The sequence below is a fragment of the Carya illinoinensis genome, chromosome 6, assembly GCF_018687715.1.
Source record: "Carya illinoinensis cultivar Pawnee chromosome 6, C.illinoinensisPawnee_v1, whole genome shotgun sequence".
Taxonomy (NCBI): Eukaryota; Viridiplantae; Streptophyta; class Magnoliopsida; order Fagales; family Juglandaceae; genus Carya; species Carya illinoinensis.
This window is the reverse complement of record NC_056757.1, coordinates 174,489-198,154: the sequence shown is the minus strand read 5'-3', so window position 1 is coordinate 198,154 and position 23,666 is coordinate 174,489. Positions and strand designations below refer to the sequence as shown.

At 35.0% G+C, this 23,666-nt stretch overlaps 1 protein-coding gene across 10 annotated transcripts in view; it reads right to left on the bottom strand.

Moving 5' to 3' along the window:
- The window catches only part of LOC122313881 (uncharacterized protein At5g08430), a 39,903-nt gene extending 16,722 nt beyond the window's left edge, over positions 1-23,181 (bottom strand). For 3 of the 10 annotated variants that reach the window (XM_043129168.1, XM_043129173.1, XM_043129175.1), the window contains exons 1-4: positions 12,010-12,159; positions 10,976-11,822; positions 10,256-10,368; positions 9,029-9,094 (exon numbers count right to left, since the gene is read on the bottom strand). In XM_043129168.1, the coding sequence (XP_042985102.1) occupies positions 9,029-9,094; positions 10,256-10,368; positions 10,976-11,651 (855 nt within the window). In that variant the 5' untranslated portion in view covers positions 11,652-11,822; positions 12,010-12,159. Of the gene's footprint in view, positions 1-9,028; positions 9,095-10,255; positions 10,369-10,975; positions 11,823-11,923; positions 12,160-22,958 lie in introns of those variants that run through there. The other 7 variants (XM_043129171.1, XM_043129174.1, XM_043129177.1 and 4 more) reach the window with 4 other exon arrangements.
- Positions 23,182-23,666: the final 485 nt, after the last annotated feature.

The following is a 23,666-nucleotide window of genomic DNA, read 5'->3' as shown; positions in this document are numbered from 1 at the left end:
AACAAATGCTTTCTGTTTTTAGCCACATATTCTCAAACTTAAAGTAACTCCTCCCTCCTTTTATACCCCCACAATCAAACAAAATACGGAAATGATCAGAACATAGGTGAGGCAGTCTTTTTTGGCATACTTTTGAGTAATGTAATTGCCACTCCAGGGAAACTAAAAATCTATCCAACCTAGACCACATTTGGTCATTGGACCATGTAAATGTGCCACCCATAAGGGGAATGTCCACCAATCCCAACTCAAAGATACAATCCGAAAAGCTCAACATTGCTGGCCGCAACTTGATGTCTTCCGATCTCTCACTTGGGAATCTAACAACATCAAAGTCCCCTCCTATACACCAAGGAATGTCCCACTAGCTATGCAACCCAGCTAGCTCTTTCCATAGAAATTGTCTATTGCTGTCCACGGTCGGCCCATATATTTCAGCAAAAGCCCATCTAAAGCGATCCTCCACATTCTAAAAAGAACAAGTCACTGTGTATTCCCCGATATACTCCTCCATTTTGCCCACCACTCTTCTATCCCACATAACTAGTACTCCCCCAAATGCCCCAATAGAAGCAAGAAAGACCCAGTCAACATATGGACAGCTCCACAAACTTCTAATAATGTCCCTTGGAATATTTTTCCTGCAAGCACACAATATCCACCTTCCACTCTAGGAGCAAATTTTTTATCCACGAGCGCTTATTCAAATCATTAAGCCCTCAGACGTTCCAAGAAATAATCTTAGGCTTCATAAAGACAATGCTGACCCCCTCCCTTTGGATCTTTTTTTACTTGAACTGCCCTCATAATTAATGGACCAAGTCAAGCTCTTGAGTTCCCGCTATTTTTTCAAACCCAATTTCTTGATCTGAATATTTACTTCCTCAATGGCAGTTAACAAAGCCATAAATTGTTCTTCAAAACCATCACATTCAATTCCCACACAGCTCTGGATTTCCTTCACCTTATCCATGACCCAATCCGAAACAGTGAGGTGGTAAAGCCTACAATGGCATAGGCTCTCTGTCCATCTCAACCCCTTCCCTTGATGCCCACGGCGATGACAATAGTAGCTTTGTCGCCTCCTTATGAAGAGAGGACCTGCTCTCCCACTTAGAAGATTCACGCATAAGGTATGGAGGTTCACGCATGAGGTCTGCATTCCCTCAATGCCCCTGATACCCCCACCTAGTGCAAGCTCCAGTTCCTGTACCCCTATGCAATCCGTCGGCCCCTTCTGTTCAGTTGCAGCATGGTCACGAGTCTGACTGTTTTCTGCTTATTAATTATTTAAATATGGGTGAGATTTAACTCTTGGTTGGACTTCAGATTTCATTGTTGGTAGAAATATGTCATTTAAGGCAAATTTCCAAGGGGAAAACTTGCCGAACATGATCCGTAGCTTCCTAATCTGTCACAACAGGCTTATTTATGTTAAAAAAACCCTAGAAAACTACCAAGGGTTTGTTTGGTTCACAAAATAGAAGGCTGGAACGGAATAGATATTCCCGTGGGATAACTATCCTATGTTTGGTTGCCTTTTTAGAAGAAGGAATGGCTATTCCATGTGAAGTCATTCCACAAAATGAGGAATAGTTATACCTCAAAAAAATGGGAGGAATGACTATTCTTTAGGCTTTGGAATAGCAAATTTTAAAAAAAAAAATTATATTTTTGGATTTGTTTAACATATGAAAAAATACTAATGGCCGGCCAGACACCACTTTTGGTGCCCAGCCACCCGGGAAAACCTACAGGGGCGGTTGGACCAAAGTTGTGGCCATGATGGGTGGCTTAGGTCCCCTTCCCCCAATGCTCATTGGGGGTGTATCTGATGATAACCATTGATAGGTTGCTCGTTTGAATGTAAGATGTTAGAGCTTGTCACATTTTTGCCCAAGTCGGATTTTCTAAGTTTATGATTTCAGAAAACATATTTATGACCAATCACATCCCATATACTTGATCATATGCATTGATTGTTAAATCGTATCATGAGCATGATGGAGGCAAAGATTAAGAGGAATACAGTGCTGTATAAAGCATGACAGAAAGCCTCTCGCAGTGGCTGTTCAGATCAATTGTAAGAGGCTTCCAAGTCCCTAGAGACCATAGTTGTACCCAATGAGTCATCTTAAGCAATGACTCAAGTTCCAAGTTCCCAGGTTTGAGGGTTGAACAAATAAGAGTCCAGGAATGTGGCACCATAAGCACAAGGAAAGTCACACAGCCTATACAATTACACATACTCATGCATTTGAACACTTGAGCATGGGGCTTAAAGGCTCACTTTAGGCCCAACAACAGGTCTGGACAAAGGTGTCGTGAGGACTTCTTTAGGACATCATACATTGGCTGTCACCAGCCGTAACACAAGAAACCTGTTCAGCCACATCAACAGTGCACCTACCTGCTGGAAACACCAATCCTAAGTCCTTGACAGCCTTAGAACTTAAGTCTAGATAAATGTAGTGTGGTCCATTCAAAAGAGCATCATGGTGCATAAATATCAGTGTCATGCTTAGCATTAATGAATGATGTGATTAGTCATGAATGAAAAGAGTAAAATTCTTTAAAAACACAAATAGAAACCAAAGGAAATCAGATCTGTCCAAGCATGCAAAAGTAGGCAATGATGAACTTTTCAATCTTATTTTAAGTAGAAGTATTGATAGCAACAGCTATGGGTGTTTTCCTAGGTTGCAAAGGAGGAGCTTCTATTACGAGTATAACTTCAAGATAAGTAGCATAATCATACCTTTACGTGAGTGATTTATGTTCTGTTTTCGCTTGAAAAATGTTGTTTACTTATATGCTATGTATTTCCATCCCTATGCCAGCCCCCTTTTATGAATCCTTGATTGGATTACAATGACGATGCTCATGGATGCTATGCTATGATTCACTTCTACTATGTCATGTTGTCACTTTTGGATGCCTTGCATACAAATACATGTCATATCTAGATTAATGTCATGCCATGCTTATGCATAAGACGCTTGTAATGACATGCCATGAATATCACAAAATCAATATGCTTCCCATACATCAGTTGAAGATAAGATAAAAGACCTCATGAGAACAATGAATGAAGCTTAAATGAATGGTCATAAGAGATGCATGGTACCAATGCAAAGTTAAGAATTGTTGAAAGCCGCAATGAAGGACATTTTATGTGAAGGTGTAGCCCATCATTTTTTTTTATCGGCAGACAAAAGTTTATTGATCATAAAAATAGACAAAGGCCCAAGTACAAGGGACATATACAAGAGCATTGCCTATGCATGCTAGTTTAGTGACACAAGGAATTTATGAAAAAGTCATGCCATTAAAATCAATTACAATCTACCAATAGAATAGAGTATTGAAAAGGAGGTTTCTAAGCTCATCCATTGATTGTTGTCGATCTTCAAAACCTATTGCATTCATCTCCCTCCAAATACACCAACATAGACAAATTGGAACCATCTTCCATACTGTTGCAATCTAAGTGTTGACTTGAATGCATCTCCAAGAAGTTAGGAGGTCGATTACACCCTTTTTTGGCATCACCCAAGCTAATCTCATCCGAGCAAAAAACTCATTCCACAAGGTTGTAGCAATCTCACAATGAAGTAACAGATGATCGAAGGGCTCTCTGCTCTTTTTACAATACAACATCGATCCAAGACTATGATTCAGCGTTTCCATAGGTTGTCTAGCGTGAGGATCTTCCCCAAGGAAGCCATCCATACTAAATAATTGCCTTAAGGGGTGCATTTGTCTTCCAAATACTCTTCCATGGGAATGGATTTATATTATGCGTGGTCGTAACGTTCTATGAACATCACTTTCTTAGAGGGGTGCCACAAACTCGTCTTCAACTCCCCGCATCATATGGGTAGAGTACACTAGATCATAGAACTCTGAAGAATCGTCAACTTCCCAATCTTGGGGAGTACCATTGGATAGGATTAAGAGGTCCGCAATTGAGGCTTCTTTCATTCTTGCCATGCCATAGAATTTTGGATAGGTGCCTTATCAACACACCATACATCGTGCCAAAATTTGATTTTGGACCAATCACCAACCTCAAAATGGATATCTCTTGAATATGTGTCACATCCTCTTCTTATGTGTTTCCATAGCCCCAACCCATATGGCCCACTCACCTCATTCAAACACCATCCTCCCCCATTTTCCACCATGCTTCAATACTATGATAACTCTCCACAATGCTCCTCGTTCATCGTGGTATCTCTATAGCCATTTCCCAAGCAAAGCTTTGCTAAAAGATTGCAACTTCCGAATACCCAATCCTCCTTTCGGAATAGGGGAGCTCACTATGGCCCATTTTACCTAGTGGAATTTAAACTCATCCTTCATTTCCCCCATAAGAAATCTTGTTGGAGTTTCTCCATGCGATAAGCCACCTTAGTGGGAAGCAAAAATAGTGATGGGAAGTAGGTTGGCAAGTTGAAAATACTACTTTTGATTAATGTGACCCTACCACATCTGAATAAATACAGCATAGATATGTTATGAGCTATTAAGCGATCATCCTTGTGATCAAGACCAATTGTAGTTACACTAAGAACATTTACATGAATGTGTGGTCCACCAGAGATAAGTTATGAGTGATTTAAGCAGTTGATGTTGTGATCACAGGCGGTGGGACAGAACACATTGATCACTTATGTTTGATCATTTATGCATCCCCGAAACATGTTGTCATAACCCAACTTTTTTGAAGCCCAAGCCCAAGCTGGCTTTAAAAAAAATCAAATGACACCTCTCGACGAGGTGTCAAACCTTCTTTTCTCTTTTACTCCACATCTCCTGCTCAAGCCTCCCCCCCCCCCCCCCCTTCCCTTCTTCTTTCTAAACAAACCAAAAACAAAACCACCGATCTAGCACTTTCCTCCCTTTACATCATCGCAATCGCTTTTCCCCTATCTCTCTTTATCATCCCTCCCAATCTCTCCCTTTCCATCTACACTTCAAGTGGTCATCCAACACTAGGCTACCACCCTTTGCCTCCCTCTCGGTCTTTCCTCTTCCCTCATCCCTGCATCTCTCTGTGTGCATCTCTTCCTTGCCATTACCATCCAAATTGCTGTCACCACCACATTCTCTGTTTTGCTGCCAAGACCACACCGCACTGCCACTTGGAACTTCGCCGCACCGCCACACTAAGTACTTGTGGCCTTGCTACCCCACCACCAAGTTCCATGCCATCAACAACACCAAAAGATGTTGCATTGTCGCACACCACCAAGCCAAGCCACTCCTATAGAAGAACAAACACCGTTACACCACATCTAGTCACAAGCCCCGGCTCTACACCACTCCAGTTCAGTAAGGTGATGCTTCTCCTTGCCCAGTCGCTACCTTTTTGTTGGTTCCCTCTCACACTTTTTTCCTTCTTTCTTGTGCCATTGTCACAGCCATGGACAGACAATATCTCCACCATGCCATTGCAATGCTTTAACATCACTGTTCCTCTTACAATGAAATTGTTGCCATTGGACAGTAGGTAAATTCCTAGACATTATTATGGATTGAGTTGATGTTAGTTCGAACAAATAATAGGGATTAAAAATGTTGGATTGGGATTAACTAAGAATCTAGTTGTGGTAGTTCTTTTAGTGCAATAGGATCGGTCGAGCGTGAGTTTATGGTGGGAATATTTGGTTTGCTAGAAGGCCTGACTATTGCTTGAATGTGTGGTTTTGGTGGGATGCTTGAGTTGTTGTTGGCTTGCTGGATTCGCGGATGAATTGGTTGAGAACGTCTAAACAGGTAGAGGTTTGAATGGTTATATTTAAGTGGGTGTCTTAAATGTTTCAGGTTTTTAAAATAAATGATAAGAGAGGTATTGGATTATAGTGGCATCTGAAGCAATTTATAAAAAATTTTCTTGATGTGGCAAATTTAGGAATTCCAATAGCTTGGTTGAATGGTTTGATTTCAAGTTTGGAAATTGAAAATATTACATCTCGATCAAAGAAGGATCTTAATCTTTGATGGTTAATGAAGATTTAATTGGAGTACTTTTATGCAATTTGTCATAATGTCCAAAATTGGACTTGCGGTTGGAAACATATTGATAAGATGGGATTATATTTGATTACATGAGCAGACACATTAGCTAGTGGGTGTTTTTGAAATATTGGAATATATGTATTCATGGTTCGAGTAGAGTATATTGTTTTTTCTTGTTATCAGTTTTATGTTACAAAGGTGTAGGGCTTCTATATGGAGATGAGTTGGACTATTACGTAGCTAAATTAACTTTATTTTTTTGGAAAGGAGAGGGTTTGGTTTGTGCAATGGTCAGTGTGTCACTTTTGTGTTAAGTGAAGATACTCGGAAGGGATAGAATCGGATATATGGGTCTTGCTAAATTCGGGCCTTCAAATGTATATAATGTATTTTGGGTCATGAGAGATTGATATGAAGCTATTTAATATGTTTCATATTACTTTCAAAGGTGCTAGTTTATTTCTATTACGTATAGATTGTACTAAATTTTCTAGGTGTTAATTGATTTTTGCTTGACACGGTTGTTAGGAAATTCAGTGGTATTAACAAGTACATGTAAGCAATCCTCCAATGCTAGACTTTGCCAAAAACAACTAAGGACGGTTGTTTTTTGAGAAAACTTGCATGTTTTTGTTATGAAAATTACCTCGGTTATTTTCTGCATTATTCTTTGTACCTGAACCTTGAAATGAAAGTTGTCATGACTGGTAGAGTAGAGTGGCAAGGCTCTGCCTCCCACTACCCCACCTGGGAGGTGCAAGCAACCCCGCCTTGCCCAGCCAGCCCAAAACGTATATATATAAATACACACACACATATATATAGAATTTCATTACCCAAACAACATTGTTTTGGTAACGAAATTCTTTTGTTTTTAAACGAATGCCGAGACAACGTCATTTTTTTTTCTTTTTCTTTTTCTTTTTTTTTTTTTTTTTTGGGGGGGGGGGTGGGGGAGGGGTTAAGTTAACCCTAGATCTCCCCAGGGCGCAGATGCCCTCCCTTCCCAATTCCTCTCTCTCTCTCTTTCCTCTATGGCTACCGTCCTCCTCTCCGAGTCCATGAGTTACGGAGTTTATTTTTTAGTCGTTTAGGTTCCCTTTTTTATTTCTGATTCAAATCATTGAGGGAGGTATTGTGTTGTGGATTTGATTTGAATTTTGTTTATTGTTGTGGTTTTTTTGTATTTTGTTATTTTTTTTTTTTTTCCCATTCTAGCGGTGGACGGGGGCGAATGAATAGAGGCATGCCTATGCACTCAAGCACATGGACGGGGGCCCTGTTCCCAAGATACGGTGGAAAATTCCGGGGGCAAACCGCCTCCCCCCCTCTCTTGCACCCATGTGGGGGCGGGGTGTGGGAAGGGGGCAACCATGCTCCATAGGGTGTGGGTAGGACCCCTAGTGACTGGTGTAGACATAAGCAATTTTTACACTGAGGTGAGGTTTGGATAGTGAATTGAGATGAGTTGAAATAAAAGTTGAAAGTTGAAGGAAATATTGTTAGAATATTATCTTTTAATATTATTATTGTTTTGAGATTTGAAAAAATTGAATTATTTATTATATTTTGTGTGGAAATTTGGGAAAGTTGTAATGATTAGATGAGTTGAGATCAACTTTGAATCCAAATGGGGCCTGATTCTCCACTGCATAACATGTAAATGTGACTTCTGTATTAGTTTTCTTTCTGATTACATGATATTATTTGCTTATTCAACCATATTTGTTATTGTACTGAATTTGAAAATCCTAGTGCATAAGATTCTGTTTATTTTACTGGCCTTGTCACAGGTATAAAATGTGGCCTCTTGTTTATGTTTCTGGCTTAGCCACATGTATAAAATGTGGCTTATGGTTTTTTGTTTCTGCTTGGTTAACATTAGCGATGCACAACCCTGCTATCGGGGTAAACAGGGCCTCTGTTTCTGTTTATGATGTTGTTTCAGTTATGCTTATGCCAAAGGTTATTTTGGTCTGAACCGTTATTATTAAATGCCCCTTTATTTCTGCTCTATTATTACAAGACATTGTTTTGATTCTGCTTTCTGTAACTGTCATGCCTACACACTAACCCCTTTTATTATGTCTCTTACATGGCACAAGTTTCATGTTTTAGTAGCATTCTTATATCTACAAGAAGGGGGTGTTACAAAGATCCTAGAAGTTGAATAGATTATGCCTCGACAGGTGATCTAAATGATAATTAATAACATTCCAAAAGTTGGGACCAATGATTAGGAAGTGGATCTCTTCTCTTTGTTTTTTGATAGGTTGTATTTGAAGTCAGGTTGGAAGCAACAATGATGAAAGAATGCTTCGGTGCCCTTCTAGGAAAGAGTGTACAATGTGAAGTCTTTTTACAATGTCCTATGCGCTCATGATGAGACTTCTTTCCACTGGAAGCTTATTTAGGGGAAAAAGGCTCTGGGTAAATTTCTTTGTTTGGACAGCAGCATTGGGGAGGAATCTTAGCCTGGATGGCATGAGAAAGTAGGGCATTGTAATGATTAATTGGTGTTGCATGCACGAGATTAATGGTAAAACAGTGGATCACCTTCTCCTACATTGCAAGGTTGCAAGAACTTCACAGAACACAGCTTTTGGCCTATTTGGTATAGAGTGGATTATGCCATTCTGCGTAGTGGATTTCCTAGCATGTTGGAGAGCACAGTTTAAGAGCCATCATTGTGTACTGTTGTGGAAGATAACACTGGCTCTGTTATGGTGTATTTAGAGGGAAAGGAGTGAATGTAGTTTCGAAGACTGCAAACAAACAATGTTGGGGCTCAAGTCATACTTTGCATTATTGGATAGGGGTATTATTGGATACTGGTCCATATTAGTATACTTCTATGACTACTGTTCATTACTTTCTATCACTTTTTCCTTCTGGTAGCTACATGGATCTCTTGAATGCTTACTATGTACCAAGTTTACACCCTCTTTCATTGTTGATAAAATTGTATCTTAGTTGTAAAATAAATTCCAAAAAGAAAACTTACAACAGTTGGCCTTTTGAGCAAGCCATCCTTTACTCTCTGATTCAAATCCTTGCATTCTTCCTGCAACTAAATCCAAAAAGCTAAGACAGTCCATGCATAGAAATGCTATTGCACAAATGTACAAGACTTATATTTCTAAAATATTAAAGAAACTATAATAAGAAAAACACTATAGCCAGTAAGATTGTAGTCTTGTCTCTTGTGCAAGACTACAGTCTTCAAAATTAAAAGAAGCCAGTAAGCAAAACCTACAAAACTCTGTGTCTATGCCATATGGAGCAGTTACACCAACAACCAAATATACAGGTAAAGATATGCAATCCGATATCAACACGTTTGAAGAGTGTTACCAAATGAGGTATATCATTTTGTGTACTTGGGCTATGCCTATCATTATTCAATAAAATTGTTTACTTATGTAAAAATTTAAAAAAAAAAAAAAAAAAGTGTTACCAAATGAGATCCCGAAAGCATACAAAAAATCCACCCATGACCATACTTTCTCCTCACCATATGCATCCAAAGACCATCCATTGCCACCACAAACCTTCAAGGACCTCTCATTCAGGAGCGTTAACTTAATGGACTATGGAAACCCAAAGGGTAAAAATAAACAACCTTCAGGTATACACAACTCCCCCCCCTTCCTTTCATTTTATTTTTTAAATCAAATGACCAAAGCAAAGTGACTGACTACACTCAATTACACTACCACAAGATGGAACCCACTAATGCTTCTGACCAAGTGGACAATCTTTAAAGCAACAAAGATGGGGGATGTTGAAAAGGCAGCCCCCCAAAGGCATCCAAAATGTTGATAGGCAAGCAAATGACAAACTAAACCCAGAACTGAGATACGAAAGGGGTCAATGTGTAGGCATGCCCCAAATCCAAAACTAAAACGCAATAAGTGCCCGCCTCAATCAAAAGCACATCAAGGAGGAAGCATGTAGGAGAAGTTATCAACTAGGAAATGCAGACTGGCCAATTTGTAGTTTGCAAACTAATGCAGACTGACCAACCTTGAGTGCTAGCTTAGTTGGTCAAGCCATGGGTTTGCTCCCTAGTGGTCACCAATTCGAGTCCCTTTAGGGCCACTGGAGGTTTACCTGGCCATTAACTTTAGGGCCCTTTGGCATTAGTCAAGTTGCGCGCAAGCTGGCCCGGACACTCAGGAATATAAAAAAAAAAGGCTCAAAGCTGTAAATTAATTTGAAAAAATCTTACACTAGAAAAGTTATCATCCGAAAGCATGCCAATACGTATGTCTTTTACCACACCGGAAACTTGAAGGAGGACTTCCATACTCGTACAACCGGTTCCAGATGCCTTCTTTATACCTAGGGAATATATTATAAAACCACCATAGATTAACTTTCCGAGATTGCATATACAAACTCCCAACACTTAATGCTTTTAGTGTTTGCAAATTAATCATATACTAAGAGCAATTTGGATTATTACTATTATTTTGATAGGTAAAAGAGATTTTATTAATACTAATAGAGGAATAGGCGTAGCCCAAGTACACCTGATGTATACAAGAGAAAACATCTAGTTAGGATGTAGACATAGGTACAAGGAAATCGTGAAAACTGAGCTCACTGAAAACATCTAGTCAGTGGTTTGTAGCGGACACATGAATTATATTTGGAACATTAGTCATGTTGATAAGAAACAAGACTTCACTATATAATGCAAATTTCAATTATAATCGCTTAAGAAAAGTACAAATAAACCAATAAAGAGGGATTATTTTTCTTAGGTGTTAATGGTTTTATATTTATCTTCTCGAGTGGTATAATATCTAGTTTCTATTATTTTTTTGGGTGTGTGTAAATACAAGCTACTGAATGCTTGTGAAACAATACAGTATAATAGTGGAAAAAAACGCCACGAGATAAAAATTTCAGCCCATACAACAGGGTTTAGAAATTAGCAGACTACCTGTGACTTGGACAAGCTGGTGAGAGTTTTTCTGAAGGTAATCATTAGGGTCAGATTTGATCCTGACGAAGCTTCCTAGTAGTTTATCTTCAAAGGTTTCAGGGTCCTTGAGAAGATCTTCAACTAGACTTTTTCTCAAGTAGACAAGCTTAATGTTGTGAGGATTTAAGGCAGCAAAACAACTTGTCGGAGTTACGGAAACTTTTTTCTTTTGGTGGGTTGTTCTTTCCATACTCGAGATATTATCCTGTTCATACGTCTCCAAAACGTTCTCCCTCTCATCAGAGCTGTATGAAAAAACTTCATCCGATTCCTCTTGGTTTTCGGCAAAATGTGGTTCCAGCAAGTCATGGATTTTGATTCGGCTTACTGTTTTCCTTCCAAAAACTGAGTGGAGCCTCTCATCACAAAGAATTCTCTTCTTTTTTGTGGGGTGAAGAAGGTGGTTGTTATTAACATAGTCATTTATAATGGCGGCAGCATCATATTGAGAGATATGCTCACTCGTATCTTTTCCAATCGATTGAAGGAACTCGATGAGCTGTCTCGATCCCCAACCAAGAAACTCCTTTTTCTTCGATCTTACCTTCCTTTTAGTTCTTACAGGAGTCTCATATTGATGCACGCTATTCTCTTCCATCCAATCAAATGGGGCAGATTCCACTCTCCCAGCCATTTTACCGATACGGGAGCTCTCTCTCTGTTTTTTTACTCTTTTATCAGATATTTTAGGAACTTTGAAGAATCTCTCTGTATCAGGATTCACTAATATAATATCGGTGTCGGTCTTCCTCGAGCGGAAATATGCGGAGTGAAAATTGAAAGGAATATGTTATTCATCAATGCCCTGCAATATATCAAGAAGAAGTTATAACCACATGCACTGGACATTAATTCAATCGTTAGGGAAAAATAGAACAAAAGCATTCAAATGAGCATTGATTTAACTTGTAAAAAACAAGAATATATATAGCAAGAAGGAAGAGTCGCAGCAGCAAGGAAAATCTGCAATAGTGAGGGCTAAGGTTTATTACTGAATGAAGCGAGCAAAGAGACCCCAAGCGAGCCAGCCTTTAAGCTGAGATCTTCGAGGGTTCGCTCTTTGACGTGGGTGATCCTTTCGAGGGCTTGAATTGGAACACAAGTCACAACGACTCTCCCCTTGTGGGTTTCAATTTTCATGTCAACCGACCCGGATCGGGTTAGGTTTTTCGTGTGGGTAGTCAATTTCGTAAACTGGACCGACCGGTCTGGTACTGATTATATTTTTTTCAAAACAAATCAAAATTGGTCTAATTTTAATTTTTACTTTTTTAACATGTAATAAATCGGACTAGACTGAATCAATTTATATATATATATTTTAATTTTTTATATTATATAAAATGCTTTTATATTATTTTTTATATTATATATATAAAAAATATATATAATATATATAATTTTATATAAAATAATTTTATATTATATGATAGATTATAAGCCGTGAAAATCCGTTGGTCAGCCCAATCTTGCCAAGGAGGCTTTAAGGGTGGTCCCGGTGGTGTTCCCTCAAGATCTTAATCTACTTATTTCTCTTTTATATAGGAAATCTTTGCATAAAAATTCTATTTCAATGAATTCTTTATTCAAACCTGAAACATCTACGGTTAACACACCTTTAGAAACTGAAAATGTAAATCAAGAAGATTATAGCATTATAGACATAGAAAGAAATTTACAAGATTGGACAATTCCTAATGTACCTAAAAACCAAATATATAAATATTCAACTTTTTCTTCAAAATTATCATTCCTCACAAATTATACAATTAAAACAGTAGAAAAGACTATTAGCCTAAATAATGATTATGAATCATTACAACTATTAACAAAAGAAGCCATTAAACACCATAAGGAACAGAAATATTCATTTATACATATTGGATTAGTACAAGTGGCTGTAAAACCACTTACCAGAAATGGACTAAATGCTTCAGTATTACTCTGTTTAAGAGATGGAAGACATTATAATTTCCATGATTCATTACTTGGCATGGTTGAATCTAGTTTATTCCAAGGCCCAGTATATTTTAACTGTTATCCTAATTATTCACTCTCATTATTTGACTCTAATATTTTACATGCCTTAACATTAAATATTAAAACAAATGGCTATCATATGATGAAAGGATCACATCCTTTAACTGTAGTATATAGAATCCATTATAAATTAATGAAAACAACATTAGAGCCACAAGCTCTCATTACTAGTCCAAAGGGCTATACATTATTATTACAATCTAGTACACCAAATTCTAGTATACAAATTCCTAAACAAATTCATTGGAATCAGGTTACTCTTCCTAATGAATGGCAATTAGAAAATATTATTCCATTACCGAATGTAGAAAATAATTCTAAAGATGATTTAGATTATATAGATCAAAACCAGGACGGAACAGTCCAAATTGCCTTCCAACCTTTTAGGAGATCATTTTCTCATTATTCTTCTCCAGCATCCTCCAGTTACCATACACCACGATCTACAATTAGTAGGAATAGATTTCAAAATTTTGACAATAGATCTACAATGACTTCAGTCTCTAGAAATAAAATACAAAATCTAGATACACAAGTCCGGGGAATTATTCCTGGAAATATTATTGATACACCTGTATATTCAGTCAATCACCCTGATTCAGCATCCTCTTCTAATCCTCATCAGAATAAAGAACCTGAACCTTCTTCTCCAACCTATTCACAGGTAGTTGGAGATGATTCCCAAATATTTACCCTGAGTAAAGAAGAATTCAAAATCAATAAAGAATATCTTAAACAAGATTATATGAAAGAAGAAAATAAGCAGAAAAGACTTTTATTTTTCTCTACTTTCTCACAACTAGAAAGAGATTATATCCAAGTAAAATACTATGAATATTTAGAAAGCATAAAAATTAATATACCTTTCTTCATATGGTTTGAAATATATAAATCAAATCAGTTGTCGACTATAAATAGGACCACTAATCAATGGGTTAAAGTAGAAAATAATCAAATTATTTATGAAGAATACCCTCCTTTTGAGGCTATTAAATATAATCAAAGAAATACACAAATATTAGCATCACCAATAAAGAGATTAACTTCTCCAGAAACTAAAAATACTGATAATATAATCCAACAAAATAATTATACTAATTTATATTTAAAAACCATGAGTAAACAATTAGAAAGAATTGAAAACTTAATATCTCCTATTAAAACTCCTGTTAAAGAAGCTAAAGAAATTCCTTTGTTTATTCCCCATGAAATACCTGCTCACTTAAAATCTAGTTTTTCCAAGACTAAAGAAGATTTACTAGAACAGATCTCTAGCAAATTAGAAAAATTAAATATTGATAATAATGCATCCACTTCAAGACAATCTCATATTAATGTATTAAGTAAGACAGATTCACCTGATCTATCTGATTCTGAAATTAATAATCTTGAAAACCAATTTAAAGAATTACAGATAAACAAAATTAAAGGAAATCATAGTGGGCAATTTTATCCTAGGGAATCAGCAACGCATACTTTTACTACTCGAAATTGGTATCCAAGGCCTACCCCTCCGGATATACAATTCGAGGAAAGAGAACATATAGTGAGATCTGCTTTTGCATCAGATGCATTATATGAATGGAATATAGATGGATTATCTGAATATGAAATATTAAATCATTTTCAAGAAATGATTATGGTAGCTAATGTTTATAAAGCCAGTAGAAGATCAGATCATCAAGTAGCACATGTTCTAGTTACAGGATTCACTGGCCAATTAAAAGGCTGGTGGGATCATTATCTTACACAAGAACAAAGAATAAGAATATTAAGTGCCTATAAGCATGATGAAAATCTGCAGGAGATTAAGACAGAAGATGGTCAACCTATAGAAGATGCTGTTAATACTCTAATATTTATATTAACAAAACATTTTGTAGGTGATCCTTCCCAATTTAAAGAAAGAACTAGTGATTTATTAATCAATTTAAGATGTCCTAGATTATCTGATTTTAGATGGTATAAAGATGTCTTTCTAACTAAAGTTATGATCAGAGATGATTGCCAACAACCATACTGGAAGGAAAAGTTCATAGCCGGACTTCCATATTACTTCGCCCAAAAGGTACGAGAATCTTTAGTAAAATCAGATGGTACTATTGATTTTATTAATCTTACGTATGGAGATATAATATCTTCTATTAATAGAACTGGTCTGACTATGTGTAATGATATAAGATTAAAAAAGCAAATGGAAAAAGAAAAGAAATTTGCTACAAAAGAATTAGGTACCTTTTGTGAACAGTTTGGTTATTCTCCATTATTAGCTCCTTCTACAAGACACAAAAAAGGAAAAAGAATTTATAAAACTTATCCAACTAAGAAAAGAAATTATAAGAAACCTTATAAAAAACCCAATGAAAAATCCGTATATAAGAAACCAGTAAAGAATACAAAAAAGTTTAATAAAAAGAAAAAACAAATTGTATGTTATAAATGTGGAAAGGTTGGACATTATGCATCAAATTGTAAGGTTAAAAAAGAAATTAATGAATTAGATATACCTGAAGAAGTAAAAGAAAAATTATTAAATATCTTTATACAATCAAGTGAAGAAGATGAAATTTCTTCAGAAGAAGATGAAATTTACCAATTAAAAGAATCAAGTTTTTCAGAACAATCTTCTGATAACAAGTCAGAAGAAGATGAAATTCATGTTTGTAATTGTTTAGATAGAAATAATTGTATCTGTAATAAAACTATTAACGTATTATCTTCACATGAAAATATTATATTAGAATTAATAGATAAAATTAATAATCCACAAGAAAGAAAAGAATATTTAGAAAAATTAAAAGATACTTTTAGTAATCCCAAGACTTTTGAACTCAATTCAACCCCCTCATCATATGATTTTATGGAAATAGTAAATAGATTTCAATCAGAAAAACAAAATATTACTTTAAAAGATTTACATCAAGAAATTAATGAAATAAAGAAAGAAATTAGAAATTTGAAAGCTTCTAATACCAAACTTGAAGTTTCTAATGAACAACTATTACAAGAAATTATACTATTAAAAATAGATAAAAATAATGACACTCATAAAAAAGAACAAGGAGAAAGCTCAGTAAAAATTACAAAAGAAGAATCAGATAATTTTATAAACATACTTAATAAAATGAATTTTCAAAAATGGTATACTGAAGTAACTATTTCCATTAATGAAGAATTCTCTTTTTCTGCAATAGCCTTATTAGATACAGGTGCAGATTTAAACTGCATACAAGAAGGAATAATACCCTCTAAATATTTTGAAAAAACAAAAGAGACATTATCTCAAGCTAATGGAGCAAAATTAAATATAAATTATAAATTATCAAATGCGCATATATGTAATAATGGAATTTGCTTTAAAACAACATTCATTCTAGTAAAAAATATCAACACCAAAGTAATATTAGGAAACCCATTTCTTGCTTTACTTTACCCTGTCTCTGTAACAGAAGAAGGAATTTCTACTAAAATATTAGGAAAAGAAATTCAATTTAAATTTTTATTCCCTCCAGTCTCAAGAGAGATTAATTCCTTAAAAGAAGCATCATTGACTAAAGAAATTAATTTTTTAACAAAAGTCAAAATCAAAAGAAAAGAAAAACAAATAAATTTCTTAAAACAAGAATTAAAATACAAAAGAATTGAAGAACAATTAAAAGATCCTTTATTAATCCAAAAAATTAATAATTTCAAAAATATAATTGAAAACGAAGTATGCTCTAATTTACCTAATGCTTTTTGGAGTAGAAAACAACATATAGTCGAATTACCTTATGAAAAAGAATTTTCTGAAAAGAATATTCCTACTAAGGCCAGACCCATTCAAATGAATAAAGAATTATTAGAATTCTGTAAACAAGAAATTAATGATCTATTAACTAAAGGACTTATTAGAAAGAGCAAATCACCATGGAGCTGTGCTGCTTTTTATGTACAAAAACAAGCAGAATTAGAAAGAGGTGTTCCTAGATTAGTTATAAATTATAAGCCTTTAAATAAAGTTTTACAATGGATTAGATACCCTATTCCTAATAAAAAAGATTTATTATCCCGACTTTATGCTGCTACTATATTTTCAAAATTTGACATGAAAAGCGGATTTTGGCAAATCCAGATTGCTGAGAAAGATAGATACAAAACTGCATTTACAGTCCCTTTTGGACATTATGAATGGAATGTTATGCCTTTCGGATTAAAAAATGCTCCTAGTGAATTTCAAAATATTATGAACGAAATATTTACACCTTTTACCCATTTTTCTATAGTTTATATAGATGATGTATTAATATTCTCTTCATCAATTGAACAACATTGGAAACATTTAAATACCTTTGTTCAAATCATTAAACAAAATGGATTAGTAGTTTCATCATCTAAAGTCAAATTATTCCAAGACAAGATTAGATTTCTTGGACATGATATTTATCAAGGAACTATTACCCCAATAAGTAGGGCCATAGAATTTGCTAATAAATTCCCTGATGAAATAAAAGATAAGCAACAACTACAAAGATTTCTAGGAAGTTTAAATTATGTTGCTGATTTTTATCAAGCACTTAGACCTTTATGTGAACCATTATTCAAGAGATTAAAAAAGAATCCACCTCCATGGACAGAGGAACATACAAATATTATAAAACAAATAAAGGCCCATGTTAAGAAATTACCATGCTTAGGACTCCCATCACCTGATGCCTTTAAAATTGTTGAAACAGATGCCTCTGATCTTGGTTATGGAGGAATTTTGAAACAAAAATTATCAGATGGAAAAGAACAGATTACTCGATTTCATTCAGGATGCTGGAATCCTGCTCAAAAGAATTACAGTACTATTAAAAAAGAAATTTTAGTTATTGTATTATGCATTTCTAAATTTCAAGATGATCTTTTGAATCAAAAGTTTTTACTTAGAATTGATTGCAAATCAGCCAAGGAAGTTTTAGTAAAAGATGTTAAAAACTTGGCTGCTAAACAAATTTTTGCAAGATGGCAAGCTATTTTAAGTATTTTTGATTTTGATATTGAGCATATTAAAGGAGATTCTAATTCTCTTCCTGATTTTCTATCCCGAGAATTCTTACAGGGAAAATCATGTCTTCCTCAAAGTCCAGAGTGAAAACCAAATCCTCCTATGCCAAATCACCTTCTCCTCCTTATCCTTCACCCTGTCCTTCCGTCACACCAAAACCCTATACAGTACTAGGGACATTACCACAAAACATTAGGCCATCCTATAATCCATTTTCACCATTATCCTCTTCAAAATTACCCACATACTCAAAAGCTGTTTCTTCTACTAGTTCTTCTCCTTCTCAAATTATTAATCCTCCACCTTTATCTCAGCCCTCTGTAACTCCTATTATCTTTAAATCCCATTGGCATCCAGTCTTTCCTATTGAATCAGAATTACAGCATCTATCTGAACCTCAAAAATTACTTGACGCTTTTCTATTACCAGATTGGCATTATGTTCCCCAAAACATTACCAAGACTCAGAACTTTTATGAATTTATTTTAGTAGACACTGATTCTATTATTATCTCTGAAATCCCCTGCTCTTTACAATCTCAACCTTCTCCACCTGCAACTCCGGTCATTGCATTCCACAAAGTTACTATTAAACAAGTTCTTACCTTAGAACAGTGGGGAAAAAGCCCGTACTTGACGAGAAGATTTTCTCAGCCATATGATCCTCCTTATTTCGATTACTACGATTATCAACAAGCATGGAACAAAACATTCTTACGACAGAATAAGAATTTGCGCCATTCCTGGTTTCTCCATTTTGATAAATTACAGGAAATTAAGACTCTACCGCGATGGTTCCTATTATGGTGGGATCAATTTGGACCAGAATCTCTCATTCTTCCTCCACCTCTCCAGGAGAGTCTTCAGGCTTTCACATTACAGAATGATTGTCCACCTTCATTATCACACTGTTCACCACTTCTCCTTTTCTTTCTTAAAACAAAATTAAATTGGATCATGAAGTGGGAATATGTCATCAAACCTCATCCTTCTCTCAAAAATATTATGTTCTTGGCCCGCCAAGTCTCTGTAAAATGGTGGGAAAAGTATAATTATGATCATGTTGTAAAAATGTTCTCAAAAATTACCAAGGCTCCTGAGGTTCTTGTTCAGAGAAGCAGATTCCAAGCTCAATTAGCAACAATTACCAATAAAAAAGACTTGAAAAAATTAGCAGAAGCAATGTCACAAGTATCAGACAGTGATGAAGAAGAAGACCATCAAGTCAAATTATCTCCAGCACAGCAGACAACATCATCGCCACTACAGCAGGCCTCTCCATCCCAACAGGCCTCTCATTCTCATGACAACTCACCATATTATCCCTCACAGATGATGGATTCTCAAGATCCGTATGAATTGGAACTGGCAAATTATGACCCTCAGATTATGTAATTCCAAAAGATTATCGTCCTTTTCTTCCATTATCAGAACACTGTTTAAGATGCTCGTCACTGTTCAAGATGCCCGTCAGTCAAGAATCATCCAGCTGTCTAGTTACTGTTTAGCCGCCCATGTTTAATAAATGTAGCCGCCTATTTACTGTGTATGAGTCACTGTACATGTCAGTAATATTATTGTAAGGTACTGTTTTGGAGTCTATAAATAGGCAGTTTGTAAGTGAGGAAAGGCATTCAGAAATTCTCATCTGAAGCCAATCCTAGTCCCTCGTCACTCTCAAAACTTCTCTCTTGTAAACTCCTTTCCATGTCTCCTGCCTTTCAAACTTCTGAGAATTAATCTCCTTGTAAGTATTATGTTTTCAATAAAATTGAGTTTATCTTATTTTGATCTTTACTTTTATTCATGCCTTTACTTCCTGCACTTCATTTATTTGTTTATTATTATATATTCTATAATCTATTAATATATCTATTATATTAGCTATTATATATATACTATATATATATATATATAATAGATTATAAAATAATTTTATATTATATGATAGATTACTAATTCATATAATATTAAATTTTAAAATTCTATATCACTATAGTATATTGTATTAATAGTTATATTAAAATTACATAACTATATATTATAATATAATATAATATAATATAATATAATATCACGATATTATTATATACTATATAATATATAAAAAAATCGAGAAAATAGGACCGAATTGGACAAACCGGAAGTACCAGTTTAGGGTATAACCAGTGCGGTATCGCTTTTTTAAATTTCAAATCGATATATACATGTTCGGTTCTAAAAAATATATAAAACTGGACAGAACCGGATCAGTTACACCCCCATTTGCAAGTAAATATTTTCAAAAATTATTTGTACAAATTTAGAGTGTTAAGTGAGGCCATTTGGATTAAGAAACAATCTCCTTTCATTTCATTTCATTTCATTTCATCATTATAATTTTTTCAAATTTTCATATTAAATATAATCAACAATTTAACTTTTCCAAATCTCAAAAAAATAATAATATTAAAAAATAATATTCTAATAATATTTTATTCAATATTTAACTTTTATTTAAAACCATATCATCTTGACTTATTCTCCAAACAACCTCAATATCAGTAGAGGAAGAAAGAAAAGTGTGATTAGAGAGAATTAGGATTATGCATGTGTGTGTATATATACACACTAGTATGGATGTTACGTGCCTAAGGCATGTATGCCTAGTTGAAAGTACTACTATTAATATATCATTAGCAAATATATTATTTTTTGTTAAAATTATTCAATTTGATTCAACCATCTTTTCAAAATTTTCACAAGTATATATATGATTTTTTATTAAAATTGTTTGATCCGATTCATCTATGTTTTTTAAAATTAATTTCTTTGAACAAAATCAACCATTGAATGACTACATATAAATTTTATTTTGCATATTTTCTATGTTTCTATTTTATTAACTATCCACTTCTCTAATTTACAAAATTTTTACAAGTAGATATATTATTTTTTATTAAAATTCTTTTATCTGATTTAATAACTTAATAAAGAAAAGATAGCATGAAAAAAGAAAAACCTAAATAGAAGCTAAATTTATGCGTTTTTCTTTTAATAAGGTAAAAACCAAACATGTTAATTAAATGGGTTTCATTTTTCAGCTCAAATAGTTTGCAACGTAGTTTAGTTCAAATAAGATGAAATATTTTAAATAATAGTATAAATTTTAAATTAAGATGAGATGAAATAGTTTATAAAAAAATATGTTTGAATAACAAGATAAGATAAGATAAGATAATTTTTACTTTTTAGAATTTGATAAAAGCGTGGATCCCACCAATGTTCAAAAATCGCATATCAGAAAGGGCAGAGCCAAATATCTCATCTCCTGTAGTGCCTCAACCACAACATTTCTCTCTCCCCTATTCAAAAGAGGTCTTGTGTATACTGTATGCACTCTTAATTTTAGAACACTTTAATTCAACATTGGCAAAACAATAATTCATACCATTCAATTATCATTTGATAAGCTAAACATTCATCCCTTCATTGTAAACCAAAAAGGTGGAAAAAAAACTACCTATGTGTAGAAACAAAAATTATTTATTTACTGGCATATTAGAAAACTAACAAGGAGACATTTGTGACACCTTATCTAAATTCATAATAACTCCCCAATCACTATTTCACAAAGCAAACAATTAAATGACTCATGAATCAATCATCATTTAAACCAAGAACCTCTCGATTAAACTCCTCAATTTTAGCAATCAACTCTTCCCTATTTTTCTGCAAGATAGTAGAAATGAATTAGCATGATTCCTCATACAATGCAAGTAATTCCACATCCAATCATAATATTAGGTACCTTAAAGATCATATAGCAATAATTGAACTAGAGTGTATAGCCAAGACCCACTACTTCCATCAACTTGGTGAACTGATTTCATTACATCAAACTTAATTAAGCTTGCCAGACTATGAGAAAACAACCTTGTTCATAATTTCAAGGAACTACTAACTTAACACAAAAAACATATAAATACACACCAGTGGAATAGAATCAATAGCACCAACAATGGTTGAGGCAAACCACAAGGCAACCAAGGCACCACTATAATATGCATTTGTGCATTGCTGGCCCATCCCATGCATTCCCATAAGCTCATCAGAGATAAAAACCCATTTCATATTTAACAACATTGTTTGCAAAGGAGTGAAAATCCCTCCTCATTTCCCCTCTTGCACTACCCCATCTCTCTCACTGACATTTTCCCTCTCCACCGCCCACGACCGTTCGTCGAGAGGCCATAACAGCCATCGTAGCCCACACCCCCCCCACACTGTCATCGCTTCCTTCATTACCCCTCCTATGCCACCCCCTTCTCTCTCACTGCCATTTTCCCTCTCCACAATGGATGGGTCTTTACACATTGTCGATCATCACATCGGCTGCAGTTTTGCAACGTCGTCCTTCTAGCCACAACACCGCTCTCTCTCTCTCTCTCTCTCTCTCTCTCTCTCTCTCTCTAGGGTTTTCCTTTTCTCGCTTTGTGCCACCATAGACCCATAAAAGAATCTTACTTGGGATCGCAAATCCCAAGTTTGGTTGGGTTGGGTTTCTAGCTGGGAGTTGAATGAAGGTGTTTTGGGTTTGTGATTCTCTTTGTTGCAATGTTGTGGGTGATTGTAGCGGCGGGACTTGAATGAAGGTGGTTGGGTTTCTGGATGGTTTTTGCATTGGGTGAGTGATTTCTGGGTGAGAGTTGAACGAACACAACAGCCAAAAAAAAAAAGAAAAAAAAAATCCCAACTTGACTCTCAGATTCACAGAATCTTGATAAGAGAAATGACTTACAACAACATAATGGAAAGTAAAAATACAATAAAAAAAAACTAAGAAATATATGAAAATATATGTCCCAAGGAAGAGGGAAAAGATGAGAAATACATTTCATTGACCCATGCGAAGATCTGGATTTCAAAGTAGATGCAGAAGCCATAGGGCTCGGTGTGGTGAGCCTGGAAATGGTTGATCAAGCACTACAATAGCTAGAGAAGAACAAAGACAAAGCAAGATAGAAGCAATAAATGACAAGACGAACGATGGCTAGAGGTATTGGACTATATGGTTTAAGGTAACCTAGCAAGTAGGTAAAGACATTGAGAGGCGGGTCGACGGATACAGAGATTACTAACACAAGCTATTCTCTTTCCTATAATTAAAATTATGTAGTGACACTTACCGAGAAAAAGAATTAAATGAAAAACTTTATACTGACACAAGCACTTGGATACATAAAATTACTGATACAACCCGTCTCCTTTCCCATAATTAAAATAATATATTGACACTGATTTACTGACCCATGGACACAAATAAAAAATAAATAAATTAAAAGACATTTATATCCTTATGTAAACGGACACAAAAGAAAACATAATAAAATAGAAACAAGACACATGAGAAGTTACATGGCAAAACAAGAAAGTTACTGTAGATACTGTTCACACATGATAGGCTCTTATATAATAGAATAGATACACACTCACATAATTAAAATTTCTAATTGTATCCCATCTATTGCATTAAAATTGTTGATCTTATCTGCTCGTTTGATTGACTGTATGAGTAGGCTGAGCAGCAAGTCCCTGCTAC